At 39.8% G+C, this 19,640-nt stretch overlaps 2 protein-coding genes across 2 annotated transcripts; one reads left to right on the plus strand and one right to left on the minus strand.

Moving 5' to 3' along the window:
- Positions 1-233: 233 nt before the first annotated feature.
- On the plus strand, positions 234-2,015 carry LOC138614905 (sperm-associated antigen 16 protein-like; the record flags this gene model as incomplete). The annotated part of the gene is made up of 2 exons (XM_069688497.1): positions 234-266; positions 819-2,015. Coding segments are annotated over 2 exons (681 nt in total), but the record flags the coding sequence as incomplete, so codon positions are not given.
- Positions 2,016-2,449: 434 nt separating this feature from the next.
- On the minus strand, positions 2,450-16,327 carry cunh18orf54 (chromosome unknown C18orf54 homolog). Its single transcript, XM_069688495.1, has 15 exons — positions 15,885-16,327; positions 12,397-12,532; positions 11,048-11,192; positions 10,164-10,331; positions 9,664-9,808; positions 9,521-9,572; positions 9,209-9,404; positions 6,657-6,733; positions 5,999-6,104; positions 5,739-5,831; positions 4,782-4,830; positions 4,550-4,601; positions 4,299-4,457; positions 4,128-4,183; positions 2,450-4,056 (listed from the first exon to the last, which is right to left on the minus strand). Exons 2-15 carry the CDS (start codon positions 12,529-12,531, stop codon positions 3,918-3,920), a joined length of 1,572 nt encoding a protein of 523 aa, XP_069544596.1. The 5' UTR covers position 12,532; positions 15,885-16,327; the 3' UTR covers positions 2,450-3,917.
- Positions 16,328-19,640: the final 3,313 nt, after the last annotated feature.

A 19,640-nucleotide genomic window follows, 5' to 3' on the forward strand; every position in this document is an offset into this window, starting at 1 on the left:
CACTAAAACACACTAAAACACCAGATTATAATATAACACTAAAACACCAGATTATAATATAACACTAAAACACCAGATTATAACGTAACACTAAAACACCAGATTATAATATAACACTAAAACACCAGATTATAATGTAACACTAAAACACCAGATTATAATATAACACTAAAACACCAGATTATAATTTAACACTAAAACACTAGATTATATTATAAAACACTACCGATGGATGCAAACTGGCAACAACCAGCGGAGACACGACGGTAATTTGGTCCTCACGATGTCACAATACAACAATGCAGCAATACAGCTGGGCGACAGATTCACAGATAGTCAACCCCCCTCAGTGACTACCAGCATAGACTGTAAATAAAAGTGGGCGGAGCTTTCAGGTGTGAAAAGTGATGCCATTGTGGAGGAGCCTTGAAGTGCAAAACCACCAGGGCCCACTAGGGGCTGTCTCCATAAAGCCTCTGGCTCAATAGACTCCCATTCAACTTTTCTCATGAAATACAAAGCCAACATTTTTTTTCTACAAGTCATTATTATGTCTTTCCCTAAATTCCCTCCTTCTTATTCGTCTTCTGGAGTTCAATCTGAAAATAATTCCACAATTATGTAGATTCCACAAAGGCCTTTATATTTGGGGGCGTGTCTGTTTGACTGACAGGCTTGGGGTGCAGTCAAACTTCAGCTATAGGTGGGCGGGTGTAGTGTCAATGCTCACTGCTCCCCAGTTCACAAACCGCTGAGTGATGTCACAGTCGGTCGTTATGAAGCCTACCTTTGACCCTTGACCTTTGCTCGTCCTGCAGGTGCGTCTCTGGGACTTTCCTCTCGGCTGCTGCGTGTTGACTCTGTCAGGTCACAACCAGCCCACCTGGGGCTGCTCCTTCCACTCCTGCGGTCACTTCCTGGCCTCCTGCTCCGCCGACAGAACCGTCAAACTGTGGGACCTGAACAGCCAGCGGTGTTGGTCCACGCTGCGCCGACACACGGCCTCCGTCAACAGCGTCGGCTTCCTGCCCTCCTCCAACCTCCTCCTAACCTGCTCCTCTGACAAAACCCTCTGCCTATGGGATGGCAGACTGGGTGTCTGCACCGCCACCTTTCACGGACATCAGCATCCCTGCAACCACGCCACCTTCAGTCAGGCGGCCGATGTCGTGGCCTCCTGTGACTCTCGTGGCGTCATCAACCTGTGGGACGTGAGGAGACCCGAGTCACCGATGACCGCTGTAGACGTTGGCCCGCTGGCCGCCAACCAGGTGGCCTTCAGCCCATCGGGGAACCTGCTGGCGGTTGCCAGCGGCGACAGTTTGGTCCGACTGGTGGAGGTGAACTCCTGCGCAGTGAGCGGCCTGACGGGACACGGCGGCAGCGTGCACAGCGTGACGTTCGACCATCAGGGGGAGACTGTGATGTCAGCGGGGGGTGATGGGGTGATCAACGTCTGGTCATGACTTCTGTTGGCTTGTTTTTGTTTTCTCACAATTCTAGTGTACAGCTGGTTGTTGAAGTTTTTCTACACTATACAGTATGACAATAAATGTTCATAAAACAGTCCAAACCTGGAAAAATTCTGATTGAAATGTTCAACTATCTGATCAAAGAAAAAGATGATTATGAACCTAACCTCCGGTTTTTGTGCCTTCAAGTAGAACTCATGAGGTTCCAACTGAAGGGAAACAGCAACATGGACACCAGAGACGTTTTATTAAATTACAAAGAAAAACTCCCACCAAAATCTAAATACATTAGCAGAACATCCAGAATAGTTTCTGAAAGCGTCACTGACAACAACTCCTGAACTCTGAAAATTCTGATGTCATGAATACAAGAGTTCGTATACTCTTCTGAAAAAGATAAATACAAAGCTATTTGAAGGCAGCAATAATTTAACCTCAGCAGACTCACAGCACTTAATGATTTGCCTCCTATTAACACACACACACACACACACACACACACACACACACACACACACACACAGGCAGCAGAGCTGCTCGCCTGCTATCAGGAGCAACTCGTTTCTCAACTGGTCTTTCTTTGACCTTGTGACTTTTCCGATTGAGCTGAATGAAAAGTGTTTTTGTTGTTTTTTACTAATAAACCACAGCTGTAGTGAATTCAGAGCAAATTAGTCCTGCTTGCTTTGTGTAACAAATGAATAAGAATCTGTACTAAAAGTTTGACTGTTAGATCCAAGACAGTCAGAAGGTGTTTTTAATTACGCAGAGTTGCATTATGGGAAGTGTAAGACCCAGTGTTTTTGGAACAAGACTAACAATATTGAATACAGGTCCGATATATTGACCTCTGCTGCTCTAATTTAGATCATTCTTTATAAAACCTTTTTCTTGTAAGTCCAGCAGTTTAATGGAAGCTGCACTAAAAATGACAGGAGATAATATAAAAAACAAACTTTGAAAAGCCACGAGTGAAGAACCAACACCATGAAATTAGTAGACCAGCATGTGTTTTAATGTGAGCTGTCGGAGGAGAAAGCAGCAGCTGGAGACGAGCCCGTTACATGTGAAGTATAAAAACGCACATCTGTTACAAAATATACATCAAGTTATCTCCTCTGAATGCTGATTGGACGCTTTAGTGCCACTCAATATGACGCAGCAGAGAAAACACTGTTTTTATCACCTAAAAGTGAATACAAATACTTTCAAAAATAATCAGAATTTCTGTTCATGAAGAGGAAACAGAACTGAAAGTATTGGCACGCCTGCGTAAGGCTGTTAAAGTTAATAAGATGTTGTTTAGACGGTAAAAAATAAATAAACTTGAATGTTGAATACAGCTTCAGATCCCGTATATTCAAAAAGGGGCAACAAAATATCAACATGTCACTGGTGTCGGACGATAACGACTTCAAGATGAAATATCGTTACACGCCCAAAATGAACATGAATCATGGCAGACCTGTAAAATGACACGTTAGTTATGTCAGTAAAGATCACGTTGATAGAACGTGTTTTACACACCGACAGTAAAGTGATCTTTACTTTTTGACCTGTGAATGTGTGCGTTTTGAAAAGCATTGCATTTGATGTTATATCAGGATAAGAGTGATTATAATAACGTGTTGATTGTTTCCACTACAGACTTGAAAAAAAGATGCGTTCACATATCAACACTTTGAGTTGGGAAATATCTGCAATAAATCTGCATAACGTCCAAAACAGAGCGTCTGTGTTCAATAGCTGACGGGAGGCATCGATGTCTTCTGTATCATTAAGCTTTAAATCCGGCATATTGAAGTTCTCAGAGAAGTGTTGGTGTCCTGGTGCTGATTACAACGTGGATGTTGAAGAACAGTTGTGTCTCCACACATCTCTTAGTTCTGGCTTTATCATCTGTGGAAGCTCCAGTGCTGACTGTGCTAAAAATAACTGGTAGGGTTTGATAGCTTTGCATAACAGATGCATTAACGTGGGTAATACCATTTTTTTTTACCTGTTTTCTTTTGACAAAATGAACTCACCACCTCACTGCATCAGTGTTAATTAAAGGACTTTGTCTAAATATGTTAGTTAGTATTTTCCTTCAGATGTAGACCAACATTAAGCATAGGAACATGCTATAACATGGGCTTGTAACATTTAGCATTATTAACAAGTTCTGGGTTCAGTTTGAGCCTGTCCTTCATATTTTGAAGATGCTGGACTTTATTCTCTGAGCATCGGTTTGTCGTGTAGACAGGGAGGTACAGGACGTGTCTTCACCCATCAGGACAGTCAGCTGCGTTTAAGTTTTAAAGCTTCTTTCACTGTAACACTTGACATTTCTAAAAAGGAACAGAAGCCGAGTCTGGTTTAGTCTATGAGTGTAAACATGAACCACATCTTCTCTGAGATATGAACCCAGAGTCCAGACTCAGCCCTTCATCTTCAGGACGCTTCCTACTGAGAGCCGATTGGTCCGTCAGCAGACGAAGAGGAGTAGCGTCCTTCATCTTCGTCTTTCTCCTCCTCTTCCTCTCTACGTTTCTTTCCTGGTTCGTCCACCAGCAGCTTCAGACAGTTCAGGTGATGCAGAGCTCTGAGGACAGAAATATTCATCTCAATGTGGTTCAGTCTGAACCGGGATCAGTCGGTTCAGTCTCCAGTTACCTCTGCAGTGACGGTCTTCCAGGAACTCCCTGCAGCTCTGCTTCACCATCAGACCACTGCAACACAACCAGAAGTCGATATAATCTGAGACCCGTTTCATTAGAACATGTAGGCGGTGAACACGATGCCTTGTTGAACACACGCGTGTCCAGTCCGAGTTCCTCTTCATACCTGTTTGACGGATGTCTGCAGCCCGGCGGTGACAGCCGGAGCCGCTGGTTCCTGCTGGTGTCGCTGAAGCTCCGCCTCCACGGCCTGCAGTCTGAACAGCATCTGCTTCAGAGCTTCCACCGGACCGGGCTGCTTCCACGAGCTGGTACCGTCGCAGGCCTGGAGCAGACAGAAGGAGGCGGCGTGATCCTGGATCTGTCAGACCATCTTGTTAGATGTTACAAATGAAGTGGGACAGACACAACACCTACCTCCGCTCCTCTGTCAGTCAGAGCCTCTGTGACGCCCCCTGCTGCTGAGTCTCTGCAAGTTTAGCAGACACCATGTGTGTGTGTGTGTGTGTGTGTGTGTGTGTGTGTGTGTGTGTGTGTGTGTGTGTGTGTGTGTGTGTGTGTGTGTGTGTGTGTGTGTGTGTGTGTGAGTGAGTGTGTGCAGTCACACCACATCAGGACGGACAGAAATGGGAGAGTAACTGAATCTTACAGATTGAAGGGCGAGTGGTGCAGCAGCTCCTCTTTGTTGACTGGACTCACTGACAACGATGACAACAACAACAACAACAACAACAAACAGTCAGTTACAGCGTCCTGCTGTTGGAATTGTTCGCTCACTGTCACGCCATCGTAACGAAAAGGGACCGTTAAATAAAACGGATCCACTGGTAACGATATTAGTAACATCTGTGCTTTTCCTATTTTAACCTGTTTTGAGAGATTCCACTGTTTCTATCTGATTGACATAAAAATAAAACTTTGTATTCGATGTGTAAAGAAATCAAGTAATTCTCAACTTCTTTCCAGCATTAATAATAAAACATTAGAAACAATATTTTGGATATCTAACATGCTACATTCAATAATAGTGTAATTTGATCCAAACAAATACTGCTATACACCAACATCTGCCTGAACTCTCATACTGAAAGACTTCCTGCTCCTTCAAAGTAAAAGCCTGACTGCTGGTTTTATGTTAAACGTTCTCCTGATACTTGACAGTAAAAGTCTCCCTGCTTCTCTAAAATAAACATCTTCCCACTTCTTATTTTCAACAATTAAAATCACGATGCAGCCGGTTGTTACCAAAGCCAGTGCATCTCCAGCCTACAACAATAAAACCCTCCTGTTACTTCATGAGAAAAGTCCCCTGCCTGCTTCAAAATAAAAGTCAAAGTCATCCATGCATCCCAGTATGCATCAGTGTAGGTTAGATACAATAGTTCAACATCCCATAGTTTAGTGGAAGTGGATTTAAATGTGTGACACTGTTGATGATGTGTGCTTGAGTGACACAGGACTTGTGTAAAGGCTACAACTAAACTCCTTCATGCTTTCTTATTTTTATATTACTTACTTCATACATCAGTTTATCTTCCGTGGAGAACAAATGACAAAATATCTTCTTAACTGCGTTGATAATTTGATGTTAACATCATTAACTCACTTGACTCTGTAGGACTCTCAGCTGCTCCAGAACTCAGAGACAAAGAGTTCAAGACCTGATCCGCCTTCTGGATCAGAGACTCGATCCTGTGGTCTGACAGGAGGGGAGACACACACACACACACACACACACACACACACACACACACACACACACACACACACACACACACACACACACACACACACACACACACACACACGTGTTTTGGAGACTGCAGGTGTGTGTTTATTTGAATTATCTGTGGTATTTGTTGTTACCTGTGAACAGAGTCGTCCTGATGTCGGAGCCTTTCCTCTCAGCGAGGACAGAAATCTGCTCTGCGAACTGAAGCCTCAGATCTCTGAGCGTCTGCTGGCTGTCGACCTGAACACAAACACACTTTTCATTTCTGACCTTTGGTACCAGTGTATGTGACCAAATAATCTTCACTCAGGTTTTTCTACAACACTCAACAGTATTTTAAAGTCTTTATTGGTAAAATGGAAAGACTTCAATCATGTGATGACAGCTGACCCAGATCCATGTGCTACCGAAGACTGAGAGATGATTGAAGTGGTTTACCGTGTTTAACTGTGTCGTGGATCATTCGAATTTTGGTTTATTAGACAGACTTACAGGTTATGGATGAGAATGCTTTGTGGAAAAATAAACCTTTTTTACTTTGATCAACAAGTGGAGTTTGTTTTGTTGACTGGAAACAGTCCTCAACTGCTGTGCGGCCAGAACCACATTCTCCGGCAGGGAGTTTGGTGTTTGGTGATACCGAGCTGAGTAAGCTGACCTTATGATGAGGTTTCAGCAGCTCTTTTAAAACTCTTTTAAAACTCTTAGATAATGAATCTTCTCCTTTCAGGTACATCAGGAGCTGACTGATCAAACTGAAAGCTGCAGAGCAGTATGATGCGGTTGTCTCACCGGTGCAGGTGTGTGATCGGGTTCATCGTCCTTCTCCAGCTCTGCCACCCAGGATGGAGCTCCAGGTGGACGAACACCTGGAAGAACAGCACACGACCTCAACAAAAGAACACAACGACCGCTCGATCGTGACATCGTTCCACAACCGACTGTATCATGTGAAGAAAACACACTTTCTACATGGGTTCATAAAGACGGGAGTGATTACAAGAAAATGTTCAGGAAACTTCCTGCAGCTGACTGTTATTGTTTCTACACCGGTCAAGCTTTCTATTTTTGCACAGCACATATATAGTTTGCAATAAAGGTGGTGATTTACCATCAAATTTATTAACAATTTTAAAACTAAGAAGTTCTTGACTTCAGTAAGGGGTGTACAAAAACACAGCTTCATTTCTAGATTTTGAACGACAGTTTTGTCTGCTAAAATGATGGTCGCTGCCATTTTTCTTTTTAAAATCAGCCACAGCTATTGAGCCAACATTGTCTCCACTAATTGGATAATTAAAATGGTTTTTGCAGACTCATTGTATATTTATAATTGTTTTATATGGGACTTAAATATGACGTACTGAAAACTAAGGCTAAAATTTAAGAATGATCATCACTCCAGTTGAAGAAGACAACAAATAAAGAAACTGCTCTGTTTGAGTGTAAAGCATGGTGGTGTTAGGATAATAAGTACGGCAAGAAAACATGTCAAATCTGACAATTTATTCTTTTCTAACATTCTCATTAATTTTTCAGCAGTTTGTTTTCACTTTGAACATTACAAGAGAAGGAGATGAGGACTAACTGATTTGCTTGGCAAACATAACAATCTCAAGTGAAGCTGCTGGAGTGTAAACTTCCTCAAAGCCAATAAAGCCCAAGGGCCTCATTTATAACTGCTGCAGACTCTCAAAACAGGACCTGAAAGATGCACACGCTGCTCCGATGTGAAAGTCAGGATCTATAAAAACAAACTTAAAAAGGAAAATGTGCACACTTGTATGGAAACTCTGACGAGCATGTAGAAGCCGGTGGTGAGGTGCTGACATGAAGCCAAATTGTTCAAATTAAATGTGTGGCAGGAACCGTTATACGTACAACGATGCACATTTCATTCCACTTCATATCACATTTTATGTAGGACCACTTTATCATACGATGGTAGATCAATAGGTTCAAAGATGACTGCTCGTGCACGGCGCACCCTGATGAGTAACTGGTACAAATACAGGTCTGGACTGCAGGAGGCCAGTTTATCAGCGGACTCTTCTACTAGAGAACCATGCTGTTGGAATACGTGCAGAATGTGGTTGGACGTTGTTCTGCTGAAATAAACAAGACCTTCCCTGAAAGAGACGTTATCTGGATGGCAGCATATGTTGCTCCAAAACCTGAATATATCATTCAGCATTAATGCTTCCTTCCAGATGTTCAAGCTACCCATGCCATGTGCACTAATGCATCCCTGTACCATCACAGATGCTGGCTTTAGAACTGAGCTGATGACAAGCTGGATGGTCCCTCTCCTCTTTAACCTGGAGGATGCAGCGTCCATGATTTCCAAACAGAATCTCAGATTGTGATCCATCAGACCTCAGGACAGTTGTCCACTTCACCTCAGTCCATCTTCAATGATCTCGGTCCAGAGAAGGCGGTGGTGTTTCTGGATCATGTTTCTATCTGGTTTCTTCTTTGGAGAGTTTTAACATCATTTGTGGACGCAGCGATGAACTGTGTTCACAGACGATGGTTTTCACAAGTGTTCCTGAGCCCATGCAGTGATTTCCACTCCAGAATAGTGTGTTTTTAATGCAGTGCTGCCTGAGGGCCCGAAGATCACCACCATCCAATATTGGTTTCCAGCCTTGTCCCTTGTGTTCAGAGATTTCTCCAGATTCTCTGAATCTTTTAATGATATTATGAACCGTAGACGATGAAATCCAATAATTCTTTGTAGTTTTACGTTGAGGAACATTATTCTTAGATTGTTGAACTATTTTCCCAAACAGTCTTTCACAGAGTGGTGAACCTCTCCACCATCTTCACTGCTGAGAGACTGTGCCTCTGAAATCATCTTTTCATACCCAATCATGTTACTGACCTGTTGTCAATTAACCTAATTAGTTGTGAGATGCTCCACCAGGTAAAAACAAGCTTCACCTTAACCAAGTACAAAAGTAAAATCCTACTTTCGCATTAATGTATTTTAAAAAGGAAGAAAAAAATTCAAGAAGATTCTGCAATTTTAATTTCATAGAGTTCAGTTAAGATTCCTCAAACTTGATGAGCATCACTAGTTTAAACTGGTTTAAAAAGCACGAATACTTGTTATTCAAAATGAGTTTGCCTCTTTAATTGATCGTGTTTTTATATGTAGTTGCATTTTTTTGTTTATTTCATATTTTTAACACTGCATGAAGTCATTGTGTGTAACTGCAGAACGTTTTGTGACATAAGTGGCTTAAAAATGTCTAAACTTTAGGTTACAACATAAAGACCAATGAAAAATGTGGATGTGAAAGCCGACGGGTTGAGAACAGTGGCAGTGCAGTGTGTTGTACCGTTGTTGTCCCACAGCTCTGTGAGCGTGGGCGGGTCGCTGAGGTCACAGTGCTGGATCCAGGCTGGGTACATGAGGTCAGGCACGCTGGAGATTGAAGACCAGTCCATGTCAGCCTTGTTACTGGTCAGCCAGCGAGGGAGGTGGAGCGATGAGGACGGCTCCGCCCAGTCTGACCTCGCTGCTCTGTGTGCAGACTGATGGACGGAGAGGGAGGGACAGAACGAGGACATTTAATACACTAATACGCAGACTCAAAGACAAAAACACTGAATATTAAAAAAGATTAAAAAAAACTATGAATGACAGTCACCTTAAAACCACCATCAGCTCCTGGTTGAAACGTGGCCACACCGGGTCTCCCTCTGCACATGGAGAGGAGGAAAAAGAAATGAAATGTAAATTGTGACTTTAATCTGTCACGAGATCCCAAATCAATCAGCAAGCAGCATGAACCTGGAGGTCCGGGGTGTCCTGAGTGGAGGAGGGTGGTGGTGGTGGTGTTGGGGGGCGCTGCTGCTCCTGAGTCCAGCACCAGCTCTGTGTGCCGGTCTGGAGGAGGAGGGGCCAGACCCGGAGGCTCCGGACCGGGACAGGAGACCTGGATCAGAGTCAGAGGAGCTGAGACATGCAGACTAATCCAAACTCTGCTGTTATTACTGATATTAATCAATCCATTCATCATTTAGTCTATTATCTGAAATACAGAATGTCCACCAGTCATATTTAAAGGTTTGTGTTTAAAGACCTCAGATAAAAACTACGGGTGTTTTTAAAGAGTTGTAGGTGGTGCCTTTAATGGCCATGGGGGAAGTCAGCAGTTCAGGTGATGTGTTGAGGATCAAGACAAAGATGGAAGTGATGCGTTTAATGAAGTTGCATGAAAGCAGAGGTGTGGGTGATGCATTTAAAGACCTTCGGTGACAGCAGTGGTTTTGTGTGATGCGTTTACAGACCTTGGAGGAAAGCGGTGGTGTGGGTAACGGGCATTGAGCCGTCGTAAGGGACGGAGAGCAGTTCGTCCGTCGTCATGGAGAGTCTGTCGTGGTTACGGTGAGGATGTAGGGAGGAGACAGGGAGGTTCAGGAAGTCCAGCTCTCTGTCGGTCAAACGCTCCCTGAGAACTAGGAAGAGAAACAACAACAAAAAAAGGAGGATAAAACATCCAGATGAACTGACTGCCGATTACACCAAAATAAACAGCTGATGAATCTACAATATGACAGATCCCGTTTTATGAAATATGGGATCATATTTTGTTTTCTGATCTGCTTCATGTTGATGAAAAATCATCTCTTACTCCACTTTTTCATTCAGAAATCCTTTGTTTATTTATTATAGTATATTTCACTGAAGTATATTTCACAGATTGGTTTTTTTAATGTGACACAATCTTGTTGATGATGTATTAAGAATGATACAAATGATATTATATCAAATCAAATCAAATTCATCCACTGGTAGAACAAGTTGGCTGCTTAACATGAGAGCACGACCGATATATTGACTGATATCGGCCTATCGTGAATATGATGGTATCTGCAATGTGGCCGATATGACATATTGAAATTGTGCTGTTTGTGTTTTTATACAGTTTTTTATAGTTAGAATTATTATTTTCACAGTAAAGTTTACGGTTTCAGTGCACTGACATCGGTGTGAGCAGGAAGCTGTAAAATATCCTCCATTACATATTGTTGTCACAAGTGTTCGATGACCACATTTGAGGGATGTCGGGTTGAACCCAAACGGTTGGCTGACAACTTACAGAACATTTGTGTAAAAGACAGACAAAAAGACAGAAAAATAAAGTGTCACAGCAGCCTCAGGGGTTTCCCACCATCTTTGTTTCTGAGCGTGCCCACTGTGGGTCCGATCCGGCTGTGCGGCAGAACCAGTCTCCCTGTCGACGAGCCGCTGATCTGACGACTCCTCTCAAAGTCTGCGATGTAGGCGTCCAGCGCCGCCGAGGCCGAGTCAAAGTCCTGAAATCAATCAAAACCGGTTTCAGCATACGAGACATATTTCAGCACGTTTCACGACACTGAAATGAATGTTGTGATAATTGTGTCTCCTATACAAAGAAAGGCAGAATGTAGAAAGACATGAAGCTAAGAGCCATTACTGAGCAGAACTTCTTATCTTCAGGATCTAGAGGACACCATCTCTGATCATTACGATGCTCCAGTACTTCATGAAAATCACAATGCACAACTTTAATTAAAAATATGACAAGCTGCTAAAACAGGCTGATTTATCTGTGACAGAAGAGATGACGGAGGCAGATTTCCTCCAACAGTGCTCCATCACTGCTGCAGACAACCGCCCTGAACACACCTGCCACAAGGGGGCACCTCAGAGTACAGGTGTGAAGACCCAATCTGCTCCGCCCACATCTGAAGGCGGTCCACGTGTGTTCTGGGTCACATTGAAGGACCACCTACTCAACTGGACTGACGTGATCGATTGGGTCAGGCGGTTCAGGTTATGAATTACAATCCACAAAAGAAAGGTGCTCACTAACACATCTATTAACAAATTTATGGACATAAGAGAAATAAACCTTTTGTGCGCATTGAGGAAGTCTAAAGCCGACGTTCAGACTACACAAGTTCAGACTGATTTTGATAGTTTATTCCCGAAAAATTTCCAGAGTCAGGCACAAATATGAATGTTGTGAATGACAAACAGCGCCTGCAGTGTATGTCAGCATTTGGGGTTTTTTACCTGCCTAGTTCGACATCCTATGACGTGTTCCCTGACGTTGACCAATAGGATGTCAGAGAGCTCTCTGACATGCATTTCTAAACGTGGCAAAAGGAAGGTTTGCATCACTACAGTGTTTCTGCAACAGGAACCTTCGCATGAACGTGAACGATGATCGGTCCAAGTCAACATTGTCGTGCTGCCAGTTTCTGGTAAAAATAGGACAAGAATTTCTGCCACTCTGATTGTGTAATCTGACGTTAGTTTGAGCCCGACTTCAGGTTTTCCTTCCTCTCATGAACAATCGGAGGGAAAACAAAATTGCTGCATTTATATTTTGTTGAGTGTACATGTTCATTTGCATACGGAGTGAGATCTCATCACGAGTGGTCACTAGAGCCCCCCCCCCCCCCCCGACACACACACACACACACACACACACACACACACACACACCCAGTAGAATTAACAGTAGCAGTGAACCTTGTCTCTGTATCTGAAGGTGGTGTTGATCTCAGGAGGATGCAGACTGCTCCTCAGGTGACCCGAGCTGGACAGCAGCGAGGTCACCGTCGAGTCCGGAGACCGAAAGGTACCGTCCGATCCGCTGGACTCCATCCTGTCGAGAACAAACAGTAGTCAGAACATGCCGAAGCATGAAGACGAGGAAAGAGGAGGTGTGCTGCTGAGAAAAGGAGTAAAATGTTCAGTGAACGAAGGTTGTTTTTCACATCTAAACTAGAACAAACAACCATCAACGTGGGGAAGAGCTTTTCTTTATTTGTTGGTGTTTTAGAGTTTCTATGGAAGTTGCACATATTTTTGGAAAACAGCTGTGAAAAGTTGTGATCATGTGACTGATAGGGCGGATCAGGTCGGACAGGATGATGGACAGGGTGATGGACAGGATGATGGACCGGATGATGGACAGGGTGATGGACAGGATGATGGACCGGATGATGGACAGGGTGATGGACCGGATGATGGACCAGATGATGGACAGGGTGATGGACCGGATGATGGACAGGGTGATGGACAGGGTGATGGACAGGATGATGGACAGGATGATGGACAGCGTGATGGACCGGATGATGGACAGGGTGATGGACCGGATGATGGACCGGATGGTGGACAGGGTGATGGACAGGGTGATGGACCGGATGATGGACAGGGTGATGGACTGGATGATGGACAGGGTGATGGACAGGATGATGGACAGGGTGATGGAATGGGTGATGGACAGGATGATAGACAGGGTGATGGACCGGTAGTTTAAACTGAGATTCATGTCTCCTATTTCAGTTTGAAATGAAAACCTGTCTGAGAGTTTCAGTTCTTTGAATGTTTGAAAACTGGCGTTTGTTTGTATATTTTGTCGAAGCACCCAGAAGCAAGATAAACAAGATAAACAGAATAAACAAGATAAACAGAATAAACAAGATAAACAGAATAAACGAGATAAAACAGAATAAACAAGATAAACAGAATAAACAGAACAAGATAAACAGAATAGAACAAGATAAACAGAATAAACAAGATAAACAGAATAAACAAGATAAACAAGATAAACAGAATAAACAGAACAAGATAAACAGAATAAACAAGATAAACAGAATAAACAAGATAAACAAGATAAACAGAATAAACAAGATAAACAGGATAAACAGAATAAACAAGATAAACAGAATAAACAAGATAAACAGAATAAACAAGATAAACAGAATAAACAAGATAAACAGAATAAACAAGATAAACAGAATAAACAAGATAAACAGAATAAACAAGATAAACAGAATAAACAAGATAAACAGAATAAACAGGATAAACAGAATAAACAAGATAAACAGAATAAACAAGATAAAACAGAATAAACAAGATAAACAGAATAAACAAGATAAACAGAATAAACAAGATAAACAGAATAAACAAGATAAACAAGATAAACAGAATAAACAAGATAAACAGAATAAACAGAATAAACAAGATAAACAGAATAAACAAGATAAAACAGAATAAACAAGATAAACAGAATAAACAAGATAAACAGAATAAACAAGATAAACAGAATAAACAAGATAAACAGAATAAACAAGATAAACAGAATAAACAAGATAAACAGAATAAACAAGATAAACAGAATAAACAAGATAAACAGAATAAACAAGATAAACAGAATAAACAAGATAAACAGAATAAACAAGATAAACAGAATAAACAAGATAAAACAGAATAAACAAGATAAACAGAATAAACAAGATAAACAGAATAAACAAGATAAACAGAATAAACAAGATAAAACAGAATAAACAAGATAAACAGAATAAACAAGATAAACAGAATAAACAAGATAAAACAGAATAAACAAGATAAACAGAATAAACAAGATAAAACAGAATAAACAAGATAAACAGAATAAACAAGATAAACAGAATAAACAGAATAAACAAGATAAACAGAATAAACAGAATAAACAAGATAAACAGAATAAACAAGATAAACAGAATAAACAGAGATAAACAAGATAAACAGAATAAACAAGATAAACAGAATAAACAAGATAAACAGAATAAACAAGATAAACAGAATAAACAAGATAAACAGAATAAACAAGATAAAAGAATAAACAGAATAAACAAGATAAACAGAATAAACAAGATAAACAGAATAAACAAGATAAACAGAATAAAAGAATAAACAAGATAAAACAGAATAAACAAGATAAACAGAATAAACAAGATAAACAGAATAAACAGAATAAAAGATAAACAGAATAAACAAGATAAACAGAATAAACAAGATAAACAGAATAAACAAGATAAACAGAATAAACAAGATAAACAGAATAAACAAGATAAATAGAATAAACAAGATAAACAGAATAAACAAGATAAACAGAATAAACAAGATAAACAAAATAAACAAGATAAACAGAATAAACAAGATAAACAGAATAAACAAGATAAACAGAATAAACAAGATAAACAGAATAAACAAGATAAACAGAATAAACAAGATAAAACAGAATAAACAAGATAAACAGAATAAACAAGATAAACAGAATAAACAGAATAAACAAGATAAACAGAATAAACAAGATAAACAGAATAAACAAGATAAACAAAATAAACAAGATAAAACAGAATAAACAAGATAAACAGAATAAACAAGATAAACAGAATAAACAAGATAAACAGAATAAACAAGATAAACAGAATAAACAGAATAAACAAGATAAAACAGAATAAACAAGATAAACAGAATAAACAAGATAAAACAGAATAAACAAGATAAACAGAATAAACAAGATAAACAGAATAAACAGAATAAACAAGATAAACAGGATAAACAGAATAAACAAGATAAAACAGAATAAACAAGATAAACAGAATAAACAAGATAAACAGAATAAACAGAATAAACAAGATAAACAGAATAAACAGGATAAACAGAATAAACAAGATAAACAGAATAAACAAGATAAAACAGAATAAACAAGATAAACAGAATAAACAAGATAAACAGAACAAGATAAACAGAATAAACAAGATAAACAGAATAAACAAGATAAACAGAATAAACAGAATAAACAAGATAAACAGAATAAACAAGATAAAACAGAATAAACAAGATAAAACAGAATAAACCAGATAAACAGAATAAACAAGATAAACAGAATAAACAAGATAAAACAGAATAAACAAGATAAACAGAATAAACAAGATAAACAGAATAAACAGAATAAACAAGATAAACAGAATAAACAAGATAAACAGAATAAACAAGATAAACAGAATAAACAAGATAAACAGAATAAACAAGATAAACAATAATAATGTCTAAAAACCCAAACAGATCCAGATTTAATGATCTGTGACGTCATAGTGTTTACACAACTGTTTCAGGCTCGAGCTAACTTCGTTACTACCGAGGTTCCCATTAGCAACACGATAAACGAACCGTCACACACTTACTGGTTTGGACTGGACAACGTGTCCTCTTCGGTTCGGTCCGTCCAGAACCTCCGAGTCCTCCCGGGTACAGCTAGCTCACAGTTAGCTGGTCCCGGGTCAGTTTGTTCCAAACGGGTTCCGCCAGAGACGCTGCGACCAAAACGACGTTCAAAACCACGTGATCACTCCTGTCGCAGCACCGGGTCCACTTTCATGGTTCCGAGGTGGTTCTCCATCAAACATCTGCAGTCGAACTTCCGGCCTGCGACGCACGGCGACGGAACCGAGCCGAGCTCGAGAAGAACCAGAACTACATCGCAATGAAATGCATCGCAGCTGGAGGTGTGACCCATGCAGGGAAAGGATGGAGGAAAGGGTGGAGGAAAGGGTGGAGGAAAGGAGCGCGTGTTCCTGTGCGCTGAGTGACAGAAGCTGAAAACGACCGGCAGCAAACTGCCGCTCAGCTGGTGAGAATCCTGTTGGCCAATAAAAAAGGCTTCCGGGGGTTTGAACCGGGGGGTTGAACCGAGGATTTGAACCGGGGATTTGAACCGGGGGGTTGAACCGAGGATTTGAACCGGGGGGTTGAACCGAGGATTTGAACCCGGCATCAGGCCGTCTCTCCGGACCTGCTCACATCTTACCACTATTTCTACTTTCTTATTATTTTATTTTGATATCTATCTATATATGTATATCTGGATATAGATCTATAGATATGTATATCTAGATCTAGATCTAGATCTAGATCTATTTGACTAATTTCCATGGGTGAAATCCTGTTGTTGATAAGTTACTTTCACTTGAGTCAAATATTAAGCCTCTTAAATGGTATAAAGTTGGTGTGAACACTTATAAGGATGAAACGTGTTCCTTTGATAACTTTACAACTAAAGTGCAGATTGACGCGAGGTCAGCAGACAGGTGGGACATCTCGGGGACATCTCGGGGACATCTCAGGGACATCACGGGGACATCTCAGGGACATCTCGGGGACATCTCGGGACATCTCCAATTCCAGTTATTCCCAGTTGCCGCGTGAAAAGTCGCGCCGGCCGAGCGGAGGTTTTAATGCTGCAGCAGCTCCTTTAACACGGAGCCTGTGACGTCAGCCGGGAAACACAGAGGAGTGAGCGGACACGGAGCACGGAGGGATCACTCTGCCTCAAAGTGCAGACACCAGAAGCCCGACGGAAAGCAGAAGCGTGTATGATGTTCATTATATGATTCATGATGTTCATTATATGATTCATGATGTTCATTATATGATTCGTGATGTTCATTATATGATTCATGATGTTCATTATATGATTCCTGATGTTCATTATATGATTCCTGATGTTCATTATATGATTCATGATGTTCATTATATGATTCATGATGTTCATTATATGATTCGTGATGTTCATTATATGATTCATGATGTTCATTATATGATTCATGATGTTCATTATATGATTCGTGATGTTCATTATATGATTCCTGATGTTCATTATATGATTCCTGATGTTTATTATATGATTCGTGATGTTCATTATATGATTCGTGATGTTCATTATATGATTCGTGATGTTCATTATATGATTCGTGATGTTCATTATATGATTCCTGATGTTCATTATATGATTCATGATGTTTATTATATGATTCGTGATGTTTATTATATGATTCCTGATGTTCATTATATGATTCGTGATGTTCATTATATGATTCCTGATGTTCATTATATGATTCGTGATGTTCATTATATTATTCGTGATGTTCATTATATGATTCGTGATGTTCATTATATGATTCGTGATGTTCATTATATGATTCGTGATGTTCATTATATGATTCGTGATGTTCATTATATGATTCGTGATGTTCATTATATGATTCGTGATGTTTATTATATGATTCGTGATGTTCATTATATGATTCATGATGTTCATTATATGATTCATGATGTTCATTATATGATTCCTGATGTTCATTATATGATTCGTGATGTTTATTATATGATTCCTGATGTTCATTATATGATTCGTGATGTTCATTATATGATTCCTGATGTTCATTATATGATTCGTGATGTTCATTATATGATTCGTGATGTTCATTATATGATTCCTGATGTTCATTATATGATTCGTGATGTTCATTATATGATTCGTGATGTTCATTATATGATTCGTGATGTTCATTATATGATTCGTGATGTTCATTATATGATTCGTGATGTTCATTATATGATTCGTGATGTTTATTATATGATTCATGATGTTCATTATATGATTCATGATGTTCATTATATGATTCATGATGTTCATTATATGATTCATGATGTTCATTATATGATTCGTGATGTTCATTATATGATTCATGATGTTTATTATATGATTCATGATGTTCATTATATGATTCGTGATGTTCATTATATGATTCGTGATGTTCATTATATGATTCGTGATGTTCATTATATGATTCGTGATGTTCATTATATGATTCATGATGTTCATTATATGATTCGTGATGTTTATTATATGATTCGTGATGTTCATTATATGATTCGTGATGTTCATTATATTATTCCTGATGTTCATTATATTATTCCTGATGTTTATTATATGATTCCTGATGTTCATTATATGATTCATGATGTTCATTATATGATTCATGATGTTCATTATATGATTCATGATGTTCATTATATGATTCCTGATGTTTATTATATGATTCCTGATGTTCATTATATGATTCATGATGTTCATTATATGATTCATGATGTTCATTATATGATTCCTGATGTTCATTATATGATTCATGATGTTCATTATGATGTTCATTGATGATTCCTGATGTTTATTATATGATTCCTGATGTTCATTATATGATGTTCATTATATGATTCATGATGTTCATTATATGATTCATGATGTTCTGATGTTTATTATATGATTCCTGATGTTCATTATTATATGATTCATTATATGATTCCTGATGTTTATTATATGATTCCTGATGTTCATTATATGATTCCTGATGTTCATTATATGATTCATGATGTTTATTATATGATTCCTGATGTTCATTATATGATTCCTGATGTTCATTATATGATTCATGATGTTTATTATATGATTCCTGATGTTCATTATATGATTCCTGATGTTCATTATATGATTCGTGATGTTTATTATATGATTCATGATGTTCATTATATGATTCCTGATGTTCATTATATGATTCATGATGTTTATTATATGATTCCTGATGTTCATTATATGATTCCTGATGTTCATTATATGATTACAGAAATACAGCATGCTGTCCTCTCGGCTTCTGGACCTCAGACTCACCGGGTTAGCTCCCGAGTCCTCCACGGAGTGAATCATCTTTATGAGAGACGATCTCTGGCAGAGTGCGTACGTGTGTGTGCGTATGTGCGTACGTACGTGCGTGCGTGTGTGCGTGTGTGTGTGTGCGTGGTGCGTGCGTGTGTGTGTGTGTGTGTGTGTGTGCGTGCGTGTGTGTGTGTGTGAGAGTGATATCTCAGACGTCACAGCCTGCCGTTGGTCCCGTTCGGTTCAATTCAGATCGGATCGGATGAGCCGTTGGTTGTGTAAACGGAACACAAGTCGAACCTGTTGACAGTTTAATTCGGGACATCCCGGCTCAGAGTCCGAACCGCGACACTTTGGTTTTAGAATTTAAATTAAACCCGAAATAAACAGCAGAAAGCAGCAGGGCGGAGGGAGGAGGAGGGGGAGGAGGGAGGGGAACGTAACCGCTGTG

Source organism: Brachyistius frenatus, unplaced genomic scaffold, assembly GCF_029030835.1.
Source record: "Brachyistius frenatus isolate BFR_SWC_R1_liver_20210118 unplaced genomic scaffold, ASM2903083v1 Contig_612, whole genome shotgun sequence".
Taxonomy (NCBI): Eukaryota; Metazoa; Chordata; class Actinopteri; family Embiotocidae; genus Brachyistius; species Brachyistius frenatus.

What these genes read in the sequence shown, in the direction of transcription:
- cunh18orf54 (XM_069688495.1), bottom strand. Translation starts at nt 12,531, where the DNA reads ATGGAGTCCAGCGGATCGGACGGTACCTTTCGGTCTCCGGACTCGACG. An exon ending in TGACTGACAGAGGAGCGGAG is followed by an intron (nt 4,458 to 4,549) that starts GTAGGTGTTGTG and finishes TGTCTGCTCCAG; the next exon opens with GCCTGCGACGGTACCAGCTC. An exon ending in GGAAGACCGTCACTGCAGAG is followed by an intron (nt 4,057 to 4,127) that starts GTAACTGGAGAC and finishes TTCTGTCCTCAG; the next exon opens with AGCTCTGCATCACCTGAACT.